The sequence below is a fragment of the Eubalaena glacialis genome, chromosome 4 (assembly GCF_028564815.1).
Source record: "Eubalaena glacialis isolate mEubGla1 chromosome 4, mEubGla1.1.hap2.+ XY, whole genome shotgun sequence".
Classification (NCBI taxonomy): domain Eukaryota; kingdom Metazoa; phylum Chordata; class Mammalia; order Artiodactyla; family Balaenidae; genus Eubalaena; species Eubalaena glacialis.
The window spans coordinates 70,512,537-70,539,249 of NC_083719.1; the positions used below are offsets into that span (position 1 = coordinate 70,512,537).

The 26,713-nt window shown below is 38.1% G+C and overlaps 1 protein-coding gene across 2 annotated transcripts in view; it reads right to left on the bottom strand.

The window, feature by feature from the left end:
* Nucleotides 1-510: 510 nt before the first annotated feature.
* TMEM161B (transmembrane protein 161B) overlaps nt 511-26,713 on the bottom strand; it is a 132,793-nt gene continuing 106,590 nt past the window's right edge. Inside the window, exons 13-14 of one of the 2 annotated variants that reach the window (XM_061187984.1) lie at nt 17,285-17,337; nt 15,624-15,669 (exon numbers count right to left, since the gene is read on the bottom strand). In XM_061187984.1, coding sequence (XP_061043967.1) covers nt 17,305-17,337 — 33 coding nt within the window. In that variant the 3' untranslated portion in view covers nt 15,624-15,669; nt 17,285-17,304. Of the gene's footprint in view, nt 563-15,623; nt 15,670-17,284; nt 17,338-26,713 lie in introns of those variants that run through there. The other variant, XM_061187985.1, reaches the window with a different exon arrangement.

Here is a 26,713-nt window from a genome sequence, read left to right on the forward strand (position 1 = left end):
ATAACTCAGCCACTATTACTCAAAATAGGCCTAAGTCTGACATATGTGCTGGCAAATCAGAAAGGAGTTTTATTTGGAAATTATGGCTTTGGATGGATGTTTTCCAACTCTTATATAATACTTGATTTTGACATGAAATCACTTTTTATACATATTTTTCTAATATGAAACCTGGACCATGGTTAACTTTTGCCCAGACAAGAAATTACAGTGGACAATAATTTGTCAGAACTTTGCCCACAGTATGGAATATTTTCTCTTTCACTATCAGTTCACAGTACATACCAGGAGGGGTTTGGGCACACAACCTTAGTAGTAATTCCAATTCTGCCATAAAACAAGGAAGAAAGGATACCAAGAAATTCTGGGACATAACTGTGTAGCAGAACATGAGTGTTCTTGTTTTCATGTTTATCTTCCTTTTGCTGCATAAGAAGGATGAAACAGAAACATTTCCATTCTTCTCCAAAAGACATTTGAAAATTAAACCCTACCTGAATTTGAGGAAGGGGAACAACTCCTGCCATTGATGCTGGTTCTAGGTTTTACAAGCCATCAAGATCTATTGAGAAAGAAAATGAATGAAACAATTTATTTGAAGAGTAAAGATATAGGGATTTCCCTGGCGGTCCAGTGGCTAAGACTCCATGCTCCCAATGCAGGGGACCCAGGTTCGATCCCTGGTGGGGGAACTAGGTTCCACATGCCACAACTAAGAGTTCCCATGCAGCAACTAAAGATCCCGCATGCCACAACTAAAAGATCCCTCACGCGGCAACGAAGATACTGCGTGCTGCAACTAAGATCCGGCTCAGCCAAATAAATAAATAAATAAATTTTTTAAAAAATACCTAAAAAAAAAAGAGTAAAGAGATAGATTGGAAGGAAGAATGAAGGACGGGTTTCACCAGATGGACTCCAGACACCTGGGATCTGAAGCCAGTGAGGGGAATTAAAGAGCTGCTTCCAGGCTGGCTGGAATGCCCTGGATTGTGGATGGAGAATGCCTTCACCACCAACCACCCAGGCTCAAGCCACTCAAGCCAGACTGCCTGTATTAGTTTCCTATTGCTGCTGTAACAAATCACCACAAACACAGTGGCTTAAAACAACACAAATTGATTCTCTTACAGTTCTGAAATTTAGAAGTCCCAGGTAAATCTTACAGGACTAAAATCAAGGTGTCAGCAGGGCTAGTTTCTTCTAAGAGGGAATCTGTTCCTTGCGTTTTCCAGCTTCGAGAGGCTGTCATTCTTTGCGTCGTGGCCCCCCCTGCCTCATGGCCTTTTCTCTCCCTGCTTCTGCCGTCACATTGCCTTCCACCTTTGACCTTCTACCCTCCTTGTAATGAGGACTCTTGTGATTATAATTAGGGCCCATTTAGATAATCCAGGATAACTTCCCCATCACAAGGTCTTTAATTCAATCACATCTACAAAGCATCTTTTGGAATTTAAGACAACATTCACAGGGGCCTGCAAATTATTTTACCGGAATAACGCATATTCTTCACAGAGAGGAAAATAATTCTCTTGTTATAGTTGGTCATAGAAAAACTAAACCATTTAATGCCCACCAGACGAGCTCATGGCATTGTTCACATCAGGTCTGGGTGGCCCAGCGGCAGTGGAAAGTTAGTTATAGATTCCCATGCTCTCTAACGCCCTTCCAGCCAGGATGGCAGCACCTCACTCCTTACCTCGGAGAGGTGTAAATCTGAAGCACAAGTGAGCTACCATTCCAATAATCACAGATCCTTTAAAAATCTCAACACTCAAGAAAGATGTGGAAAAGGTTATGTCTGAAGTCAATACACAGCACAGGCTTCTTACAGTCAATTTTATTAGGTTTTTAAAGAGAATTATAGATGATAATGGATCCGTGGAATAATGGATAGTCCCAGAGGAACTACAAAGCTGTGGTGCATGTGAAGGGCTCCAGTAATGCCGCAGGAAGTGTGGGCCCAGCAGTTTATGAATAGCCAATGTATTCATAGAAGAAATTTAGCTTCATATTAAAGTTGATACAATACACTGGTATTTAATTCTCAGTAATGATTTTTATTGATTTCCACATTCTGGTAATGCAAGCAAATAAAATGCCTTAGAACCTCACAGACACTATTATGGAAAGAAAAATATTTTCATTCTTATAATTAGGTCATTGTGATAGCTTTTCATTCACTCATTCATTCATTAAACGAATCTTTTCTGAGTGCCTGCTCTCATGATAGATATTATGGGACTATAAATACTGGTAATTATTTAATCATGTTTTACAGTTTACATGGCACTTTTTCAGATATTATTTCATATAATAGTTCTAGGTGCCCTGTGAGGTAATATTTTTACCATCACCTTACGGATGGGGAAACAATAGGCTCACACAGTCAAGTGTCTTCCCAAAGGTCACATGGTCTTGGGGAGCTGACAGACCTATAACTTAATCTTAATTCTTCTGTCTCCAGAGCCACTATGCCACATCATATCATTTGCTCCCTGTCTTCTGAAATCTAACGGCCTTTGAGGGGTATCGTACATAAATATTTGTAATACCAGGTAAGAAGTCGTCTATAGAACAATCTGAAGAATGTGCAAGTATTTTCCCAGGCTCCTGGCTATCTCATCAGTCACATTTTTCTGGAGAATTACTCCTTTCCCATTCCTCTACTCAAACCAAAAGTTAACTACCTTTTCAGCTTTCATCTAAAGTCTTATCTCTCGATTAACAGCCATTTTCCACAATGGAGCACAGCTTTCAATGAGTTCACCAAACTTACTGCCTATATTACAACAAAGAAAGAACAGTGAAGCCTTGCTGGGGTCTGGATACTAGGTAGCCCATGACTCACTTCCTGGTGAGAAAATTCACTACTGCTCACCCAGCTTTGCAAGAGATGAGATTTGGATTGTACCTCAGCAATGTTGAAAATGCCTTTGAATTGGACCTTTGTGGGGTCTTGTGAGTAGTCAAAATTCAAACTGTTAAATCCATGAGTGGGCAGGTTCTACAGTGTACAGAAAGTGCTGCTGAGGAAGTTGAGAGAAAAAAGTAATCACAGTTGATGGAGGGAAGCTGAGAAGGCTTCATGGAGAAGGCAGCTTTGGAGTTGAGCATTCATGTCTAAGTCAGCATTCAACGGGAGATTGTGGGGAAGAGATTCCAAGAGGAAGAAATGTCTTGAGAAAAGGTGTGAACATAGGGATGAGCTGGGTCTGTTCCAGATTCACTAAATAGCCACAGGAGAGTAAAGTAGGAGGGGGAAGAAAAGGAGCTGGATTGTATTGTATTCGCTAGCAAAAAAAGCTACTGAATGATAAGCAACAAAGATTTACTGTATAGCACAGGGAATTATATTCAGTATCCTATAATAACTTATAATGGAAAAGAATCTGAAAAATAATATATATAATACATATATGTATATATCTGAATCACTTTGCTGTATACCTGAAAATAACACAATATTGTAAATCAACTATACTCCAATTTTTTTAAAAGTGCAGGGAAATGACATTTTCTTTAGAAATGTACTCAAGGAAGCACATTTGGCAGAAATGCAGGATGGATTTAAATAGTACCTATCTGAGATCTTTCCCAATCTTCCTCTTTTTCACTAACAAATATAGAGACTAAAAATAGCAGATACTCACCATCCTGGCTACACTCGCACTAGAACAGAGGAAATTGACCCAGTGCTGGCTAATAAAATGTCAAGGGAAGTCTTCCAAGAATTATCTGAGAAAGCTTTCCTCTGTTGATAAGAAAGACACAGGAGGAGAAATTCTCACCCTCCTTTCCTGCTGTTAAATGATCTTGTGTGAGGACCTGATGCCTGGAGCTGCTGCAGCCATATTGTGACCATAGGGGAAGTCAAGGGAGTCACAGAATGCCAACTCAGAACCCTGACATAGCTGAACTATTAAAGCTACCTTGGATCCTCCTACTTAGGATCTTGAAATGGGAGGAAAATTAAATCCTACCATTTAAGCTGTGTTTAGGTGTTTTATTTGTTTTTTGTGGGGTTTTTTTTTTTTCTGTTAGTTTTCTGTTAGTTTTTATCTCACTTTTAGCCAAAGCAGCCTGATACCAGTGGTCACCACAATGATGCTGGTGAAAGGTAATGATTGCCAAGATGGTGTCAATGGTTCTGGAAGTAATAGGATGTATGCAAGAAAAATATATGAGGTAAAATTGAAATCTCATAGACTGATTGGCAACATTGTATAATGTAGTAAAAGTAGGAGTGGTCAATGTTTACCCAGTACTGACTGAGGAGAGAGTCCTGGACCTGGAGGCTGTGGACAGATCCAGGACCAGACTTGGAAGCTGCTGACCGCACCAAGCAATTGATCTCACCTTTAGGCACTGTTTGGGGGCAGGGGTGACGATTGGCTTTCTACTCTGATATACTAAATCAGTTCTCCCAAACTTCACAAACTAAATGTAGAGAACAAGAAAAAGAAAGTGAGAAAATCTTAGCCCATAGTCTTTGGACTCATTACTACTGAATGGTGATTTCAGTAATAAATAAGGAATTCTGGAAGGGGGGAAAAATGGGCTGAAAAGTTAACTTTGGTTTTGGTCAAGTCAAGTTTTAGGTGAAAGTAAGGATACAAAGGTATAGCTCTCTGGAAGGTGACTGGAAATTATAAGGTCTGAAGCTTATGCGGAAATGCTGACTGAAGGCAGACCCATTTTATTGAGGCTATGAAATCAGTCAGATTGCCAAGAGAACAAGACAGAAAGTCAGGGTCAAGGAAAATGCTCATGTTTGTAGGTGAATATCCTCCATGTGCTGAGCACACCATTAAAAGTTACATGTGTTATCAAATTTAACCAACAACAAAATAAGGAAAAAACTACAAATTCCATTTATAGGAGAGCAAACAGGGGTCCAGAGAACTTATGCATCATTCCCAAGGTCCAAGGGGTAGCACAACCAGGATTCCAATGCCAGTCAAAAAACAAAAGCCGCTGGGCATATATCTGGAGAAAACATAATTTGAAAAGATACATGCACCTCAATGTTCATAGCAGCACTATTTACAATAGCCAAGACATGGAAGCAACCTAAGTGTCCATCAACAGATGAATGGATAAAGAAGATGTGGTACATATATACAATGGAATATTACTCAGACATAAAAAAGAATGAAATAATGCCATCTGCAACAACATGGATGGACCTAGAGATTACCAAACTAAGTGAAGGAAGCCAGACAGAGAAAGACAAATATCATATGATATCACTGATATGTGGAATCTAAAAAAAAAAAAAAAGAGAGATACAAAAGAACTTATTTATAAAAGAGAAGCAGACTCACAGACACAGAAAACAAACTTATGGTTACCAAAGGGGAGGGTGGGGAAGGATAAATTAGGAGTTTGAGATTAAAATATACACACTATTATATATAAATATATATATATAATATATATGTACATATTACTGAATCACTTTGCTGTACACCTGAAACTAACATTGTAAATTAACTATATTTCAATTAAAAAAATTTTTTAAAGCCTCTGTACCTTATTCTTTTCAAATGCACATGTTAAAAATTTAGTTGTAAGATTGCTAAAATGCCTATTCTTATTTTAATTTTTATTATTAAAAAATCATTCTTACAGGACTCAAATCATAAATATAAACTTTGTATGAATAGTGTAGAAAAGGTATTATTCTCCCAATTTTATATCTGGGGAAACATGCAAAAGGTCATATACAAAACCACTCAGTGAATCACGAACCTAATACTAACATTTAATAAATGTTATTGACTCCTTACCATATGTGGGGAATGAAAGCTACTAAGAGCCCAGGCACTCTCAACAAATTTACAGTCTAGTTGGAGATGATACATATATACCTATAAAAACTAACAGTACAATACCAGATAGTATAGGATAAACAGAGTCAGATATTCACATTTTTTAAAATAACTATCTTCCCAACAAATCTCTCTTGTTCTGCATAAAAATAGTCACGAAAGACCAAGACATTTTATAATAAATTGTATTTAATCAATTGTATTATGCCTGTTTGAACTTAAAAATTATTCCTAAATTGGAATGAAAATATATTCAGATATACTTGCAAGTATCTAAGCAAGTATATTCAAACCTACATTATATTTTTATGCAGTATTTTCACATTAATAGTCTAATATATGGATAAAAAATCACAAAGTTTTCATGGAGTGTTTTCTTCTACCCATGTCATATTTACTGACCTAATCGTACTTATTTACTCTTGTTACATCACCACTAAGTCATTGTTTCAGCATGTCAGGGAATATGAACCTCAAGTACGTTGGACATTATGCTAGGCTCTGGAGCCAGTAAGATGAGTAAAGCATGTTCTTACCTCGAAGGAGCTCATAATCTCATAGGGAGAAAACAATTTAGATGGTTGCTCACTTGGAAACATATTTCACAGCTTACAGTAAGAGGTACATTTCCACTAAAGACACATTTCAACATGCTAAAAAAAAAAAAGGAATGTATTTGATCCAAGGAAATTGCAGGCTTCTGATTGGAACCAGTATTAATGAGATGCTAAACTAAATACTTCTCATTGCAGAAAACTAAAAATTTTTGGTATATTTTCCACCAGACTAAAAAAAAATTTATACAAGTAAAAAAGAAGACTTGCCATCTTTACACAGCATTTTATATTAATACTTAATGAACATGGTGGTGTATTTTCTGTTTTAAATACAGACACTTAACAGAAACAAGCATTTGAGTGTGTACTAATGTGAGACCAGGAAATCTGAACAAGAGAAATTAGAAAATAGCTGAACATATTATTCAGCTGTGAGAAAGAAGGAAATCCTGGCATATGTGACAACATGGATGGACCTTGAGGGCATTATGCTAAATAAAATAAGTCAGGCAGAGAAAGACAAATATTGTATGATCTCTCTTGTATGTGAAATCTAAAAAAAAAACCAAAACCACAAAACTGAACTCACAGAAACAGAGAACAGAATGGTGGTTACTTGGTGCTGAGGGATGGAGGAGATGTTGGTCAAAAGGTACAAACTCCCAGCTGAAAGATAAATAAGTTCTGGGGATCCAAATTATAGCATGGTGACTATAGTTAACCATATTATATTATATGCTCGAAAGCTGCTAAGAAAGTAGATCTTAAATATTCTCATCACAAAAAAGAAATGTGATGTGATGGAGGTATTTGCTAACACAATGTTGATAATCATTTTGTAAAATATAAGTGTATCAAATCAACAGGTTGTACACCTTAAACTTTCACAATGTTATATGTCAATTATATCTCACTAAAGCTGGAGGGAAAAAAGAAAATTGTTGGACAAACAACAACAAAAAATTTTAGGAGTCAAGAATGTCAAAGATCATCTAAGAGCAGAATTCTGTGAATATATTCATCATGCAAATATTGGAAGATGTAACTAAGCACCTTTAAGCTATTGATAAATACTCTAGAGATATTTCATACCAAATGTGGTTCCCCATCTTTACAATCAAAGAAAAACTCTCTTTAAACTCTAATAAAAGAGTTCATATAGTAACAGGAAAACAATACCCCACCATTACCTCATGCCATACTTGCAAATCGGTTTTAGCATGATTTTTAAGTTTCTTTTGAAGACAGAAAACCCACGAGGTCTCTAATATATGTGTCTGAAACATTTACACGGTAAAGTAACATGATAAATCTCTCTCCTTCTCCTTTCTATGTCTTCTCTCCTCTTTCCTTAGGCTGACTGCCTTGACCATTTTTTATATTGATTGAATCTATTCAATTAATAGGAATAAGGCATAAGGAATTCTGATCAAAATTATTCACACTAAGTTGTTAAGAGAGAACAACAGCAGCAAAAAAAAAAAGACAAAGAAAAAATATGTTCAACACATGGAACTGAATCACTTAATGTGGAGTTCAAGGAAACAGTGGGAGACATCTCTTTGCCCAGACTCCTTCAAGATGTCCCCCTAAGTCATACCCACGTATGGAACCACCTTTTATTACAATAAACAAGGTCTGCCATCCTCCAAAAATATAAAAGTTTGAAAAATGAATAGGGGTAACAATAAACTGTGTCTGTACCACCACATTTGGAGAGAACCAGATGGAGAAATTGAGTCAACGTGATTGCTATATTTCTTGGATGTCCTAAAACATTAGAACAATAATAAATATTCTGCCCATTGTTGTAACAACAAAAAAGTAAAAATGTCCAGGAAATGTCAGTATGTTGGCCAATTTCCCAGACTACTTCTCTTATCTGGAAGGAACCAAAAAATTCTCTGCCATCCTAGGTATTCCAGTTGGGCCTTAAGAAAATGTCTCACCATATGTGAGCCACATAGTAGAATAAAAACTATGATTAAGAAAAATCAGTGAAAAATTCAGCCAAACACATTATGGTCCTGCATTTTATTCACGGTAGTCATACAACCTGATCATGAATCACTAGTCTCAGAAGGCTACCTATAGAACCCCATACCTGCTAAAGTCAAGGGAAAATTCAAACTAAATCTTATGTATCTGTGGTATAGTGGTGACCATAGCTGCCTTGCAAATTAAATCTTGTTTTAGGAGTCCTTCCTAGGGTCATATAAGAGTATAGTCTGGAAAATTTGAGGAAAGACCTCCAGTCTTGAGTGCATTCTGTTCAACAGGCCCGTATCATTCATTCAAAAGCAGTTTCCAAAGCCTGGGCATGGAGACCTCTCTCCATGGTTCCCTAAGACTCCAGAACCTAAGCATCCTCTCACCACTGCCTGAGAGGTCCTGCCCCTTCATAGGGCCATGTGTGGCAGGGTGGCCCAGGCCCTCTCTCTCACATATCATGCCTCCATGACCCTTCTCTTTATTCTGGGACAGCTTCCTCTAGGACCAGGAAAATCTGCTCTTCCCCTCTCAAACTCAACTCAAAACCTCAGCTTCTGTCTCTACCTGCTCTAGGGCATTAGTGGATCTAAAAAACAAAAGAAGAAAACATTAAGAGACACCCAGTAAGGACATCTAAGATCTTTAGAAATACCATGCTGGATTCTTCTTCCAGGAATGGATAAAGAAACACCATTTTTCTCTTGGGAAAACTTCAATAGAATAAATTAAAAGAAAAAAACAGAAAAAGAAAGTTCAAGAGACCATCCATATATGAGCTTGAAACATACAAAATTGCCATTTTCTTATTTCAAGATGTCTAAATATCAGCAAGTTCATGTGGTTCAGCCTAATATTTTCTTAATAACTTACTATATTTGTTTGACTAATTTCCATTAAATCAATTTTTTAATTGATCAGTTACTTGAGCGTCAACCTCTACCTAAACATAAAAACATGTCAGTGACTTATCAACCTTTCCCCAGAAGCCATTATTATCTGGGATAATTCTCATAGATGTTTCAATATAATGCTGCCTAGTGTATAGATCCTACCAGTGTGTAGTGTGTGCCTACATTTAGGCTGTCACCTTAGTTACATTGGCCCAGCCGGCAGGGAGAGGTCCAAAAGAAAAATGGAACCCAGGTACCTGAATAAACTGCAGTTTTTTTTGTTTTTTTTTTAAAGATTTTTTTTTTTTAATTATTAGCACCTTTAATTATTATTTATTTTATTTTTTATTTTTTTTGGCTGTGTTGGGTCTTCGTTTCTGTGCGAGGGCTTCCTGTAGTTGCAGCAAGCGGGGGCCACTCTTCATTGCGGTGCGCGGGCCTCTCACTATCGTGGCCTCTCTTGTTGCGGAGCACAGGCTCCAGACGTGCAGGCTCAGTAGTTGTGGCTCACGGGCCCAGTCGCTCCGCGGCATGTGGGATCTTCCCAGACCAGGGCTCGAACCCATGTCCCCTGCATTAGCAGGCAGATTCCCAACCACTGCACCACCAGGGAAGCCCTAAACTGCAGTTTTTACCTCTCCCCTAAATCATCTGAACCTCAGAAAGTAATTTTTTTTAATTTTATTTATTTATTTATTTTTGGCTGTGTTGGGTCTTCATTGCTGCACGCGGGCTTTCTCTAGTTGCGGTGAGTGGGGGCTACTCTTCGTTGCGGTGCATGGGCTTCTCATTGCAGTGGCTGCTCTTGTTGCAGAGCACGGGCTCTAGGTGCAGGCTTCAGTAGTTGTGGCACGTGGGCTCAGTAGTTGTGGCTCGCGGGCTTAGTTGCTCTGCGGCATGTGGGATCTTCCCGGACCAAGGCTCGAACCCGTGTCTGTTGCATTGGCAGGCGGATTCTTAACCACTGTGCCACCAGGGAAATCCCAGAAAGTAATTTTAAAATATTTTCTAGCTGAAAAGCATTTGGTACATTTCTCTTCTCCTTTATAGTATCAGAGTAATTAATGCCATGATGACCAGAAAAAGGCTAAAGGAATAAATAAAAAGAAAAGTTAATTTTTCTATTTGTTGCTGATACAAGATGCTTTGATTTGTCTTTTTTTAATTTTTAAAAAATTTAGAAATTTTTTTTTAATTTTTAAAATTTATTTATTTTTTTGGTCACACCACACAACATGTGAGATCTTAGTTCCCCAACCAGGGATCGAAACTGTGCCCCCTGCGTTGGAAGTGTGGAGTCTTAACCACTGGACTGCCAGGGAAGTCCCAAGATGCTTTCATGTCTCTTGAAAATTATTTTCAATAATTTTTAAAATATTTTGTTTACTTCAAAAAGGAAACCTCAGTCCAGTTCCAATCATCTCAAATGCCTAATCATTTCCCATCAAGTTAACAGTTTTAAGGTTCTCCAGAACAGAAAGCAGGAGTCTCCTTTCTGTCCAGTAGAGGATGAGTCTAACTTCCACCCAGGGGAAAAATCAGAGGAAGGGGGCCACAGGATTGCTCAGGCTGGGTAGCCCTTGCTGGTGGTCTACACATGGGCAGACTGTTACTCACTCAGATTCAGACTGATATTCATTCCAGAACCCTTTCACCAGAATGACACAAACTAGACTGTGATGGACATTTCAGCATTCTTTTAACAAAGGCTTAAGAGGTGTCCCAGAGCAGCGCAGGATCCCAAACTTCAAGGTCATTAAAGTCTACACTTATCTAGACCTTTTGTAGCACCTGAGTAGAGCAACATCTCCCTATTTAGGCCTTTGGAGGGTGTTCCTGTGGACACTCTCCCTCCCATTCTCTCACCTTTCTCCCAAGCATCTTTGGGTTTCCTTCAGCCACCTTCTTTTTAGGCCCTCTCCACACAGGACATGCAGCTCTTCCTCTCAGGAGACCTAAATCCTCGGCCTGGTCTCATCTTCTGTTTTGCAGACTCTGCCATCTCAGATTTTTTGGGGAATTCAGAGATGTTTGTCTCTGCTTAAGCTTCCTCTGAGTCAGTGGTCTATGGAAAGGGTGGGTATTTCAAGGTCAGTTAGGACATTCTTCATCCATAATGTCTCAACTCACTTCCTTCCTAAATACTTGAAGGTTTACACCCCTTCTCACAGAGAGGGTTCATTTTCTTCCAAAGACTCCATGGTGTGGTCTCCTTGAGCAAGGCCCTCTCTATTCTTCATAAGGAATGTGCATATTAACTATTGCCTTGACTTTGACCCCTATTCCTTGTGAAATAACACCTTTAACCTTATGATGGTAAAAGCTCATGGCTTTCCTGGCCTGGTTTTTACTGGAAGGTCTCCACATTAATTGAAAATGCTCCTACCTGGGGACTTCCCTGGTGGTCCAGTGGTAAAGAATCCGCCTTCCAATGCAGGGGACATGGGTTCAATCCCTGGTCAGGACACTAAGATCCCACATGCCGCAGGGCAACTAAGCCCACGCCACAACTACTGAGCCCGTGTGCCTCAACTAGAGAGCCTTCATGCAGCAAACTACAAAGCCCACGCACTCTGGAACCCACATGCCACAACTAGAGCTCACGCGCCCTGGAGCCTGTGCACCACAACTAGAGAGAGAAAACCCGCACGCCACAACTAGAAAGAAGCCTGCATGCCACAACGTAGAGCCCGCATGCAGCAACTAAGACCCGATGCAGCCAAAAATAAATAAATAAGTAAATAATAAATAAATGTTTAAAAAAAGAAAAGAAAATGCTCCTACCTGAGTCATTCAAGATGAATCTTTCCAGGCTCAAAGACTGGCAACTGACAACCTAGTTTCTCTCATGACAGCAGATGTGACATTTACCTGTTGCAGATCTAGCTAACCTCTGGAAATCAAGCCCAAGTAAATTCTATTTAGGTATAATCCTGAAAAAAAAAGACGCTGGTTTATATGACTCAGGCATAGCTTCCATATCCCTACCTCCTGTTATCAAAACTATGATATACTTATTCATACTCACTCGAAGTACCTGAAGAAAAGCACGTTTATTGATTCAAAAGATTACTAACCTAGATCAGGGGTCAACAAACTTTTCCTTTGACAGTTTAGCTAGTAAATGCTATGTAAACTATCTCTGTCACAACTACTCAACTCTATTACTGATGCTTGAAAGCAGCTATAGACAATACATAAATTAATAGATGTGACTGTGTTCTAATAAAACTTTATTTACAAAAATAGGCAGTGGGCCACATTTAGCCTGCAGGCAGTCATTTACCAAGCTCTGTTATAGATTCTCATTCTAGACTGTAGATTTTCAATAAGACTTTAGGTTTATATTGATTCAAAGATTATTATCAAAGGTATATAAAGGTATTTATCAGGATAGATCTATTTACATGCAAGATATGAATAAAGAAAACAGCAACAAAATTTCAAAACTCAAGACTTCAAGAAAATTGAGAACACTTAGTTCATGTACCTTATTTTACAGATGATAAAAATGTGCAACAGATTTTAGCAAGAACCACTTACCCTAATCCAAAATTATCATAATCCAAAAAATTTATTACAAAATTGAGAAAGCAAAACACAATGTGCACGTGAGTAACTCTGGGGATATAAGCGCTATCAGTCATATCGTAAAGGTTCTTTGGCCTACTAATACCTAGAGAGTTAGATGGAATTCCAGCTATTTTTCCTTACCCCAGTCTAAAGGGCCCTTCAAATATTAACAGCTGATCCCAGAGAAAACCCCCAATCCCCACCTTAATACACACACAAACATACACACATCATGTACACAGTTATGGGTTTCCAAAATTCAGCCCAGGCCAACAGAGGTATAAAAATTCAACTGAAATTTACCTTGACACTGGCCAACAAGAGTTACTTCCACAGTTAAAAAATAATAATAAAGTACATCAAGATGCGAGAAATAATAATACTTGGAATTAAGTCAATGGAAATTTAAAATACAAGATAAAAATATTAACAGTGGTTGGATCTTTAATAACATATATTTTACTTTTTGTAATTTTTTTCTGTATTTTCTAATATTTTTCCAATCTGCATTTATAAACTGAAAAAATTAACCAAAAAAATTACTTGACACAGGAAATATTATGTAATAAAAAATAACCCCTTGAAGAATGACTTAATGTCACATTCATCTCTGTTATCACTAGTTCCTAGCAAAACACACATAGCAGGCATTCAATAGGTGTGTATATGGTAGGTAACTTGAGAACATTCTCAGTTAAACGGGTAACATTTGTGAAAGTATCTAAACACTAAAATATCCTAACAAAGTCATTCTCATCTTTATTTGTAATATCCATTATTAGCATGCAAAGTTATTTGGCTTTATTAAACTCCAAAGTTATGTTTCACAGCTGTGTTTTTGTAGCTGGGAAATTTAGTCCCCCAATTATGTCTTAGCTGTTTACATTTTAGCTGTGAAATAGGATTTTGTTTTTAGCTAGCTAGCAAGAGAACTTTTGTAGCATCAATTTTAAAAATTGTCAACTCAGAAATAACAGCTTTAAATATATCAAAATGGACCTTGCTTTTTCTCATGTGATAATATCTGCCATGTAATAATTAGTGAGGTTAAACATTTAAATTACTTTTTTCCATAGAAACTTCTATTACGTTTTGGTAAAGAAAACATCCAATCTAAGGAAATGGCACAGGGTCATTGCTGCTTCTTCACTGAAAAAGTACACAGAAAATGCTCTGTTCGGAGGCAAAGTGCACAAGTACACGAACACAAACAAATATTTTGCTAAGGAACAAACCAACACATTGTAGCTTAATGTGAGTAGCAATACCCATGAAAACCAAGATTTAACTGGCTTACCAGGGATGTTTAGAGAGTCTAGGGCAGTGATACTCAGAGAAAGGTCTCTGGATCACCACCTGGGAACTGCTTAGAAATGCTTAGTCCCAGGCCCCAGCCAGAGCTCTTAAATCTGCATTTTAACTTTAGAGAATTCATGTCCACGTTGAATTTGGAAAGCACCAGTCTACTGAGAGATGTTTTCAGCAAGAATTTTGGACATAATGTGCAAGCTGTACCTTCAGAGACAGTAATGAGAATAGTTAATCACAAATATACCAGAATATTTGTATTTGTATTCAGATTTGTGTCATTCTTACCATAGTTACATTTGGAAACCACATACTTATTTCCCTGATATTCCATTCCTCACACTGTATTTGGAAATTCCTTTTGGAATTTGGTAAGACTCACAAAATCAGTGTCATTACTTTATACTTTCACCTTCTTTGGGACCAAAAGCAGCTTTTCACACTGATTTTATTCATAAAACCAAGCCAAATAACTTTGGGCTCTTTCCAAAATCAAAACCATTTTCAAATATAAATATTTGCTCTCTTTGGGAGTAAAAAGATTGGGCTGCAGGCTCTGAAAACCAGAAGAAGAATTATTTTTTTAATATTTGAATGATGGCAGCAAAATTGTAAAAACGTATAGCAAGTGACTCCTTTAAAAAGGGCAGCTCTCACTTGTGTGTAAGTTCTGGCTTTTTAGTGTTTTAAACTGGGCGCCCCACTGAAGACTAACTGATTAACAGAATGATCTGACGAAAATCTTAAGTGGTGCTTTGCTGTTCTTTTTAGCAAGAACATACCATGAGATTTCCCAAATCTAAACAGACATTTGCATTTTTATGGTCTGGACCATTCTATTAACAAATTAGCTCTATTGTCAGAGAAAGGAGGGGAATAGATCCTTTGTTTGGGGCCAGGGAAAGGGAAGATTGCTGATATCTGGGGGTGAATCCTCAGAGGTTGAATGTGGGACAGTGGATTCTGAGATGGGGAATACAGTGGGGGAGGGGGGAGAATGGGGAACACATCTACAGGGGGTCCTTGGATGGTGCATGAACTCAAAGGATGGGCACCAAGATCAGAATCCTGGGGAGAATCCCCTTATTCAAAGGATTGTCCTAGCTCAGAGCTTTGTGGAGCACAGTGTGGTGACAGGAAGCAATGCTGCCTTGGTCCCAGAGGCTCTGGGCCCAGAGTGGCCAGGTATCTTCTTTGGAGACTCTGTAAACCCAAAGAACTCTTGGATAAACCAGAAGAGGGGAAAAGGTGCTCCAAGGGTACAATATTGATGTTTATGCCTATCAAAAAGATCAGATGCAAGCCAATTCCAATTCAACTCAGAAATATATAACAGAACAACAGTTCCTGCAACCCAAGTGTTAGAGAGCAAATCCTACCTATACCATTATTTTCTGGCCATACCTACCAAGGATGTTAAATATTCTCACAGGCAACAGCTGTCAAGATGGTCAATTCTGTGAAGAACCACTTTAGAAGTAATGTGGGAGAACAGTGACGTAGCATGATCCAGATCTGTGGAGTGGGATATGATGGGCCAGGTGAGGGAAATGTAGCCCAGGGCCTAGGAAACGTGCAATATCCATTCAGTCTTCTAACTGTGTGCACAGAGCTCCTTCTCTATTACAGACATTGTGCTAGGCAGAAAGGATACAAAGCAAACAACCACTTTTCTGGGGTTCATATTAATGAAAAGAAAGAGATACGTAAACATGCAACTGATATGTGCTATCAATGGAGCAAAGTGGTTAAGTTCATGGGTTTTGGGCTCAGACGCATCTGTCTGAAAACTTACTACCCAAGTGATCTTAGGCAAGTTATATAGAGCCTCTGATTCTTGTTCTTCTTCATCAATAATAAAATTGTAGCACTTGAGAATTCAGTAGATGTTAGCTATTATTGTTTTTTATTAAATAAAAGTATATCTTAATGGAGTGATATATTAATTCTACCTGTAGGATTAAAAGGCTTCATCAGAAAATACATTTGAATTTTACCCTATAGGATGAGTGTAATTCTACAGGTAAAAAGTAAGGGAATAGTATTCCAGGTAGAGAGGACAACGTGGATAAAGTCACAAGAACATTCAAGTACATGGTCCATCCAGGGACAAAAGAGCATTTAAAAATACAATGGTAATAAAAAGTCTGAAGAAGGAGGCAGAAATGATGATGAAAATGTAAAAGAGGGCTGTCATGCAGCAGGCCACATAACCTGTAAGTAAGGGAGAGAAGAATCAGATGCATATTTTAGAAAGATAATTGTGGTGCCAGGCAGAGACTGGAAAGGAGGAGGAAAAGTCAGTAGGCCAGGGCATCTAGGATAGGAAATATCTGATGAAATCAAATAAATATTCCCCAGAAAACCTTTGGGAGCTGTTGGTGTGGGAGACCGGGAGGCCAAACAATCTCTACTGCTTTCCTTCTCCCTCATTTACATACAAACACACCCGCAGACACATGTATCTATGGGTTGGTCATACAACCTCTGTGCCTCAGTCTTCCCATTCATAAAAAAATAATAATAATAGAATGTTCTAAGGATTAAATGGGCTGATACGTGAAAAGTGTCTGGCCCATAGTAAGGGCTGTATAAACACTGTTACTATCTCATGTCTTCCTATCATATCAACACTTTCCCTTTTCCCCTGGTTTAATCACTGTTCCCTTCCCATTGTCAATTACTTTCACATCACCAAAATTCCACTCGTAAATTTTTAGGTCTAAAATATTCAAGGAGTTCCATAACTTTGATTCAATTCAATACATTTTAACTGGCTCCCTCTTAACTTAGAAGAAGTTCCAGACAAGGTAGGGAATAATAAAAGGAATCATTTTCTTCTCCCTGCAATAAGGAAGCTCACATTCCAGTCAGGGAAAATGAGAAGTCCAGAAGGTAGTAAGTAAAATGTAGTGTGTTATAAAGCAAAAGATAATGAGGTAAGTTACAACCAAATGCAAAATGGAAAAGCGCTTTGATGGGAGTGAGAAGACCCATGAAGGACCCGACACCTAGTGGCCAAGTTTCCTGGGACAAGTTGCAAAAGCTTGGCTAGGCAGAGAGGTGAGATGGTTAAGCACTTGTGTCGAGAACTAGACTAGATGAGTTCTCATCTGATTCCACTACTTACTCACTGCGTAGCTTCAGAGATTACTTAACCTCTCTGCACCTCTGTGGTTCAATCTGTAAAATGAAATGACAATAATAATTTCTACTTCCTGCAGCTGCTATCTAGATCAAATGAATTAAAACATGTGAAGTTCTTAGAAGACTGCCTCACACAAAGAAAGCACTCCATAAAAAAGTGATCTATTTTCAATATTTCTGAACCTCAGTATCCTTTCCTATAAAATAAGGATAATTGTCATCGCCAACCTATCTTATGAAGTTGCTGTGAAATAACTTACATGAAACGAGATAATTTATGGGAAAGTATTTTGTCGATTGTTGAGTGTATAATATACAAATGTATAATATTATTTGTAATACAAAATGAACATTAATACCATTAGGTAACAGATAATTCCTTCTCAGAGTGTCCTTCGGCCACCTTGTAATCTGAATTCCATTTGGAGCCCTTCCTAAATGCATCAGAACTGGAATGAAATCTTTAGATCTCTCTTGCTGGAATTCTATTCAATGAGAATTTGTGACAATGTGGAAAATGACAAAAAGTATTGTTGGATTTTTGTAATAATCATTTGAATGGGTTGTCTTAACCAATGAACCTGTAGGCATTGATGACCATATTTTTGAGATGATATTAGAGCAAATACAGGAAATTCAATCTTTTTAAAATGTTATCCACTTGGGATGTCTGTTGACATTTTGCAAAGCAAACCATAAATGTACTTAAACCGATGAGTAAAACATTAAAATTAAAAATCAGCCTATCTTTTCTCAGAGTTCCTTTTTCAAATAGCACAGAGAACTTTACATAAGCTCCAGGCACCTCTGTATTTAATTCCTAGGGGCAATGGTATTCATTGGTGCATTAAGCAGCCTAGTCAGGTACTGCTGAGTCAACCCTGTTCTGGGATTTCCTTGCTTGTGAATGCAACACACAGGCCTTGAGATGTCATTATTCCAACGTTATGATAAGTCACTCACTTATGCTGCTTTATAGGAGAGAGAACCAAAGTTTAAAAAGCCAGAGCCACTGATTTATATTATACTACTGTAACACTCTTAAATAGAATCTCATTTTAAAAGACAGGACCTGGAAGAGAAAAAGCTTTACTGGCTTAATCCACAATCATAGAATTGGTCGTCATTTCAAAGGTGTTTCTTTTCTCTTTTTACCATCAGGAGCTTCATTTTCACTAGGTACCACAGTCTTGGTACTAAGGCAGCACCAATTTATTTGCAGCACAAAGCATGAAGACGATCTTCCCTTAATGGGAAAACTACTGTAAGTCACTGGAGTGATAATCTTCACAGGCCAGTAGCTTGTAGCTTGGACATGTTTACTAAATACAATTGCAGCAGTGATGACAAAAGGTATGAGTGCATGCTTCTAAATTATCTTATTTGAATAAATGGCTGCAAATTAGCTTATTTGGGGGAAATGGACACTTTCTCAAAATCTTCAAAGTGCACTAGAAAACATGAAGCTTTGGTGTGTTATAATTAACTTAAGCAGGAAAATGTAGATGGTAGGTGCCTCCATCAATGCAATTTGGCATGATTAATGAAAGAAATCTATAATAGCAAAGCCTATGGCTCATAAAGTGCTTCTTGCTGGGGGAATCTTAAAATCATAAATAGTAACATGTTTACTTTTTTGCCCTTTTATAAGAAAATTATGGTACAAATACTTTTTCCCAAGGTATCACAGGGCCTTAACAAAGCTAAAATGTGGCATCTTCCCCCCTTGATTTATAACCTCTATAACCTTTACTTAAGAATTTATCCAAAGTAAATTCCGAGTGCCTACTTTACTAAATATTTCTTTTGTTTGACTACATAAATGGAACTTTTGTTTCTAGAGTCATTTGCCAGAGGGTGATGCTGATTATGAGAACTGAAACTAAAAATGACATGCGAATTCTCATAGGTAGCAACTAGATACAATTTTAAGTTAGAAAAACAGCTTGCTTTAGCAAGAGAACTAGGATTAGAAACAGCACTCCTTCGATCCTTCGATCGCAATGCTGTTATCACTTTTTACAGCTGAGATTGTCCTCTTCTCTGCTCTAAACCACACCCAGAAAGCAGTCAGTCTCTGAACGTTTGTTTACCCGTCTTCTTCCCATCTTATTACTGGCACAGCTGCCCTTGACAAGACAGCTTTCAAATAGCCATGAGAGGGCTAGAAAATTTTTAAATAAATAAATAAGGCTTTACGTAGGTAATTCACAAACAATTCATACTTGACTGTGGAATTCTGAGGCATGCATTAAGATATGCCTATATGCCCACAGGCTCACACACTCTGTGCCTGAACTCAGCACCTATTTTGTACAGTCCAGCTGTCAGCTTTTCACGATACCAGCAAGAGATGAACAAGAAGAAAGTAAACCCTTGAGGGTTGACAGTATAGACCCGGATCTGGAATGACTGAATCCTCAGAAGTGTTTAAAACCCCTAGACTGGTGGTGTCAAGTAGTCATCCTGTATCCAATAAGTAGGAATTCAGCCTGCCAGTAAAGCTCACCTGCCAGTAAAGCTCACCTGCCAGTAAAGCTCACCTCGCAGAGCTAAGGGCAATCTTTCAACAAGGATGGAGGAAATATTTAGAAACAAGTCATAGTTCTATATTCAGAAGTACATAGATGCTCAGAGAGTTAGGGATCTGGGTAATCGGCTGCACACATGTAAATTCACACATGCTGATCATCAGCATCTCGAGTTAGTCTCTCCTACTGCAGTCACTAAAACTAAATTAGTTGAAGGGCAACTCCCAAATGACTGTGAACGTGTGTGTTCTTCTATACATTTAGCTAAGCAGGTTTTATCTAGTTTAATGCCACACAGTATTTAACATCAGGTTACACATTTAGCCTCTGGGGGCAAATAACTGAACACATTTACCAATATAATACAATAACCATTTACAAACAATCCACATTATACATGACAACACCCTGCACAACTGTGATTCCAGTCCCTGGAATCAAGAAACAATACACCAGAATGACTCAAACAGCCTTCAACTGGTAAAAGGATAAACAATCTATAGTATGTCCACATGAATGTGTTATGTCCAATGAATGTAGTATGTCCAATGAGATACTGCTTAGCAGTCAAAAGGATTAAACTTTTGATACACCCAACAACATACATGAAGATCAAATTCACTATGCTAAGTGAAAGAAGCCAGGCACACACACACAAAAGCTACCTACTGTATGATTCCATTTATATGCTGCTCTGGAAAAGGCAAAACTATAGGAATGGAGAACACATCAGTAGTTTCCAGAGTTTAAATTTATGAGGGAGTTGACTACAAAGGGCAAAGGTTGACTACAAAAGCAAAAGATAGCACAAAGGAATTTGGGGAGTGGGGTGATGAAAGTGTTCTGTTTCCTACTAGTAATGGTGATTACAGGACTCTATGCATTTGTAAACCTCATAGAATTTTATAACCCCCAAAAAGTGAATTTTCCTATATGTAAATTTTAAATTATATAAAAAGTGTACAAATTTTAAAATTATTTGTTCTAGTTCTGTGAAAAATGCCATTGGTATTTTGATATGGATTGCACTGAATCATAGATTGCCTTCTGTGGTATGGGCATTTTAACAACATGATTCTTCCAATCCAAGAACATGGTATATCTTTCCATCTGTTTGTGCATTCTTCAATTTCTTTCATCAGCATCTTATAGTTTTCAGAGTACAGGTCTTTTGCCTCCTTAGGGAGGTTTATTCCTAGGTATTTTATTCTTTTTGATGCGATGGTAAACAGGATTGTTTCCTTAATTTCTCTTTCCGATATATCGTTGTTAGTGTATAGAAATGCAACAGAGTTCTGTATACTAATTTTCTATCCTGCAATTTTACTGAATTCATTGATGAGCTCTAGTAGTTTTCTGGTGGTGTCTTTAAGATTTTCTATGTATAGTATCACGTCATCTGCAAACAGTAACAGTTTTACTTCATCCTTTCCAATTTGGATTCCTTTTTTTCTTTTTCTTCTTTGATTGCTGCGGCTAGGACTTCCAAACCTATGTTGAATAAGAGTGGTTAGAGTGGACATCCTTGTCTTGTTCCTGATCTTAAAGGAAATGCTTTCAACTTTTCACCATTGAGTATAATATTAGTTGTGGCTTTGTCATATATGGCTGTTATTATGTTGAGGTGTATTCCCTCTATGCCTGCTTTGTGGAGAGTTTTTATCATAAATGGATGCTGAATTTTTTTTTTTTTGTCACTATATGATAGTTTGCTTTTTCTAGAATTTTATATAAATGGGATTATACAGCATGAACTCTTTGTTTTTGCCTGGCTTCTTTCACTCAGCTTAGTTATTTTTTTTTTTTGACTTGAATAATATATATATATATATATATATATATATATATATATATATATATACTTTTTTTTATACAGCAGGTTCTTATTAGTCATCAATTTTATACACATCACTGTATACATGTCAATCCTAATCGTCCAATTCATCACACCACCATCCCCACACCCCCATGGCTCTCCCCACTTGGTGTCCATATGTTTGTTCTCTACATCTGTGTTTCAACTTCTGCCCTGCAAACCAGTTCATCTGTACCATTTTTCTAGGTTCCAGATACATGTGTTAATATACGATACTTGTTTTTCTCTTTCTGACTTACTTTACGCTGTATGACAGTCTCTAGATCCATCCACATCTCAACAAATGACCCAATTTTGTTCCTTTTTATGGCTGAGTAATATTCCATTGTATATATGTACCACATCTTCTTTATCCATTCATCTGTCGATGGGCATTTAGGTTGCTTCCATGACCTGGCTATTGTAAATAGAGCTGCAATGATCATTGGGGTGCATGTGTCTTTTTGAATTATGGTTTTCTCTGGGTACATGCCCAGTAGTGGGATTGCTGGGTCATATGGTAATTCTATTTTTAGCTTTTTAAGGAACCTCCATACTGTTCTCCATAGTGGCTATATCAATTTACATTCCCACCAACAATGCAAGAGGGTTCCCTTTTCTCCACACCCTCTCCAGCATTTGTTGTTTGTAGATTTTCTGATGATGCCCATTCTAACTGGTGTAAGGTGATACCTCATTGTAGTTTTGATTTGCATTTCTCTAATAATTAGTGATGTTGAGCAGCTTTTCATGTGCTTCTTGGCCATCTGTATGTCTTCTTTGGAGAAATGTCTATTTAGGTCTTCTGCCCATTTTTGGATTGGGTTGTTTGTTTTTTTAATATTGAGCTGCATGAGCTGTTTATATATTTTGGAGATTAATCCTTTGTCTGTTGATTCGTTTGCAAATATTTTCTCCCATTCTGAGGGTGGTCTTTTCATCTTGTTTATGGTTTCCTTTGCTGTGTGAAAGCTTTGAAGTTTCATTAGGTCTCATTTGTTTATTTTTGTTTTTATTGCCATTACTCTAGGAGGTGGATCAAAAAAGATCTTGCTGTGATTTATGTCAAAGAGTCTTCTTCCTGTGTTTTCCTCTAAGAGTTTTATAGTGTCCGGTCTTACATTTAGGTCTTGAATCCATTTTGAGTTTATTTTTGTGTATGGTGTTAGGGAGTGTTCTAATTTCATTCTTTTACATGTAGCTGTCCAGTTTTCCCAGCACCACTTATTGAAGAGACTGTCTTTTCTCCATTGTATATCCTTGCCTCCTTTGTCATAGATTAGTTGACCATAGGTGTGTGGGTTTATCTCTGGGCTTTCTATCTTGTTCCATTGATCAATGTTTCTGTTTTTGTGCCAGTACCATATTGTCTTGATTACTGTAGCTTTATAGTATAGTCTGAAGTCAGGGAGTCTGATTCCTCCAGCTCCGTTTTTTTCCCTCAAGACTGCTTTGGCTATTTGGGGTCTTTTGTGTCTCCATACAAATTTTAAGATTTTTTGTTCTAGTTCAATTCCTTTAGCATTTGTTGTAGAGCTGGTTTGGTGGTGCTGAATTCTCTTAGCTTTTGCTTGTCTGTAAAGCTTTTGATTTCTCCATCGAATCTGAATTAGATCCTTGCCGGGTAGAGTAATATTGGTTGTAGGTGCTTCCCTTTCATCACTTTAAGTATATCATGCCACTCCCTTCTGGCTTGTAGAGTTTCTGCTGAGAAATCAGCTGTTAACCTTATGGGAGTTCCCTTGTATGTTATTTAGTCATTTTTCCCTTGCTGCTTTTAATAATTTTTCTTTGTCTCTAATTTTTGCCAGTTTGATTACTATGTGTCTCAGCATGTTTCTCCTTGGGTTTATCCTATATGGGACTCTCTGTGCTTCCTGGACTTGGGTGGCTATTTCCATTCCCATGTTAGGGAAGTTTTCAACTATAATCTCTTCAAATATTTTCTCTGGTCCTTTCTCTCTCTGTCTTCACCTTCTGGGACCCCTATAATGCGAATGTTGTTGCATTTAATGTTGTCCCAGAGGTCTCTTAGGCTGTCTTCATTTCTTTTCATTCTTTTTTCTTTATTTTGTTCCACAGCAGTGAATTCCACCATTCTGTCTTCCAGGTCACTTATCCGTTCTTTTGCCTCAGTTATTCTGCTATGATTCCTTCTAGTGTAGTTTTCATTTCAGTTATTGTATTGTTCATCTCTGTTCGTTTGTTCTTTAATTCTCCTAGGTCTTTGTTAAACATTTCTTGCATCCTCTCCATCTTTGCCTCCATTCTTTTTCCGAGGCCCTGGATCATCTTCACTATCATTATTCTGAATTCTTTTTCTGGAAGCTTGCCTATCTCCACTTCATTTAGTTGTTTTTCTGGGGTTTTATCTTGTTCCTTCATCTGGTACATAGCCCTCTGCCCTTTCATCTTGTCTATCTTTCTGTGAATGTGGTTTTTGTTCCACAGGCTGCAGGATTGTAGTTCTTCTTGCTTCTGCTGTCTGCCCTCTGGTGGATGAGGCTATCTAAGAGGCTTATGCAAGTTTCCTGATGGGAGGGACTGGTGGTGGGTAGAGCTGACTGTTGCTCTGGTGGGCGGAGCTCAGTAAAACTTTAATCCACTTGACTGCTGATGGGTGGGGCTGGGTTTCCTCCCTCTTGGTTGTTTGGCCTGACGCAACCCAACACTGGAGCCTACCTGGGCTCTTTGGTGGAGCTAATGGCGGACTCTGGGAGGACTCACGCCAAGGAGTACTTCCCAGAACTTCTGCTGCCAGTGTCCTTGTCCCCACAGTGGGCCACAGCCACCCCCCGCCTCCACAAGAGACCCTCCAACACTAGCAGATAGGTCTGGTTCAGTCTCCCCTGGAGAGTCTCCTTCCCCTGGGTCCCGATGCGCACACTACTTTGTGTGTGCCCTCCAAAAGTGGAGTCTGTGTTTCCCCCAGTTCTCTCGAAGTCCTGCAGTCAAATCCCAGTAGCCTTCAAAGTCTGATTCTCTAGGAGTTCCTCCTCCTGTTGCTGGAGCCCCAGGTTGGGAAGCCTGACATGGGGCTCAGAACCTTCACTCCAGTGGGTGCACTTCTGTGGTATAAGTGTTCTCCAGTCTGTGAGTCACCCACCCAGCAGCTATGGGACTTGATTTTACTGTGATTCCACCCCTCCTACCGTCTCACTGTGGCTTCTCCTTGGTCCTTGGACATGGGGTATCTTTTTTGGTGAGTTCCAGTGTCTTCCTGTGGATGATTGTCCAGCAGTTAGTTGTGATCCTGGTGCTCTCGCAAGAGGGAGGGAGAGCATGTCCTTCTGGATGCTGAATTTTATCAAAAGTTTCTTCTGCATCTATTGACATGTTCATATGGTTTTTAATCTTCTATTTGTTAATGTGGTATATCACATTGATTGATTTGTGGATATTGAAAAATCCCTGCATCCCTGGGATAAATCCCACTTGATCATGATGTATGATCCTTTTAATGTATTGTTGGATTCAGTTTGCTAGTATTTTGTTGAGGATTTTTGCATTTATGTTCATCAGTGATATTGGCCTGTAATTTTCTTTTTTTGTGATATCTTTGTCTGGTTTGGTATCAGGGTGATGCTGGCCTTAAAGAGTGAGTTTGCTACCTGAGGAGACAAAAGACCTGTATGCAGAAAACTATAAGACACTGATGAAATAAATTAAAGATGATACAAACAGATGGAGAGATATACCATGTTCTTGGATTGGAAGAATCAACATTGTGAAAATGACTATACTACCCAAAGCAATATACAGATTCATTGCAATCCCTATCAAACTACCAATGGCATTTTTCAGAACAGAACTAGAACAAGAAATTTCACAATCTGTATGGAAACACAAAAGACCCCAAATAGCCAAAGCAATCTTCAGAAAGAAAAACAGAGCTGGAGGAATCAGGCTCCTGGACTTCAGACTATACTACAAAGCTACAGTAATCAAGGCGGTATGGTACTGGCACAAAAACAGAAATAGATCAATGGAACAGGATAGAAAACCCAGAGATAAACCCAAGCACCTATGGTCACCTTATTTTTGATAAAGGAGGCAAGAATATACAATGGAGAAAAGACAGCCTCTTCAATAAGTGGTGCTGGGAAAACTGGACAGCTACATGTAAAAGAATGAAATTAGAACACTCCCTAACACCATACACAAAAATAACTCAAAATGGATTAAAGACCTAAATGTAAGGCCAGACACTATAAAACTCTTAGAAGAAAACATAGGCAGAACACTCTATGACATAAATTACAGCAAGATCCTTTTTGACTCACCTCCTAGAGAAATGGAAATAAAAACAAAAATAAAGAAATGGGACCTAATGAAACTTAAAAGCTTTTGCACAGCAAAAGAAACCATAAACAAGATGAAAAGACAACCCTCAGAATGGGAGAAAATATTTGCAGATGAAGCAACTGACAAAGGATTAATCTCCAAAATTTACAAGCAACTCATGCAGCTCAATATCAAAAAAAAACAAACAAACCAATCCAAAAATGGGCAGAAGACCTAAATAGACATTTCTCCAAAGAAGATATACAGATTGCCAACAAACACGTGAAAGGATGCTCAACATCACTAATCATTAGAGAAATGCAGATCAAAACTACAGTGAGGTATCACCTCACACCAGTCAGCATGGCCATCACCAAAAAATCTACAAACAAGAAATGCTGGAGAGGGTGTGAAGAAAAGGGAACCATCTCGCACTGTTGGTGGGAATATAAATTGATACAGCCACTATGGAGAACAGTATGGAGGTTCCTTAAAAAACTAAAACTAGAACTACCATATGACCCAGCAATCCCACTACTGGGCATATACCCTGAGAAAACCATAATTCAAAAATAGTCATGTACCGAAATGTTCATTGCAGCTCTATTTACAATAGCCAGGACATGAAAGCAACCTAAGTGTCCATCGACAGATGAATGGATAAAGAAGATGTGACACATATATACAGTGGAATATTACTCAGCCATAAAAAGAAACGAAACTGAGTTATTTGTAGTGAGGT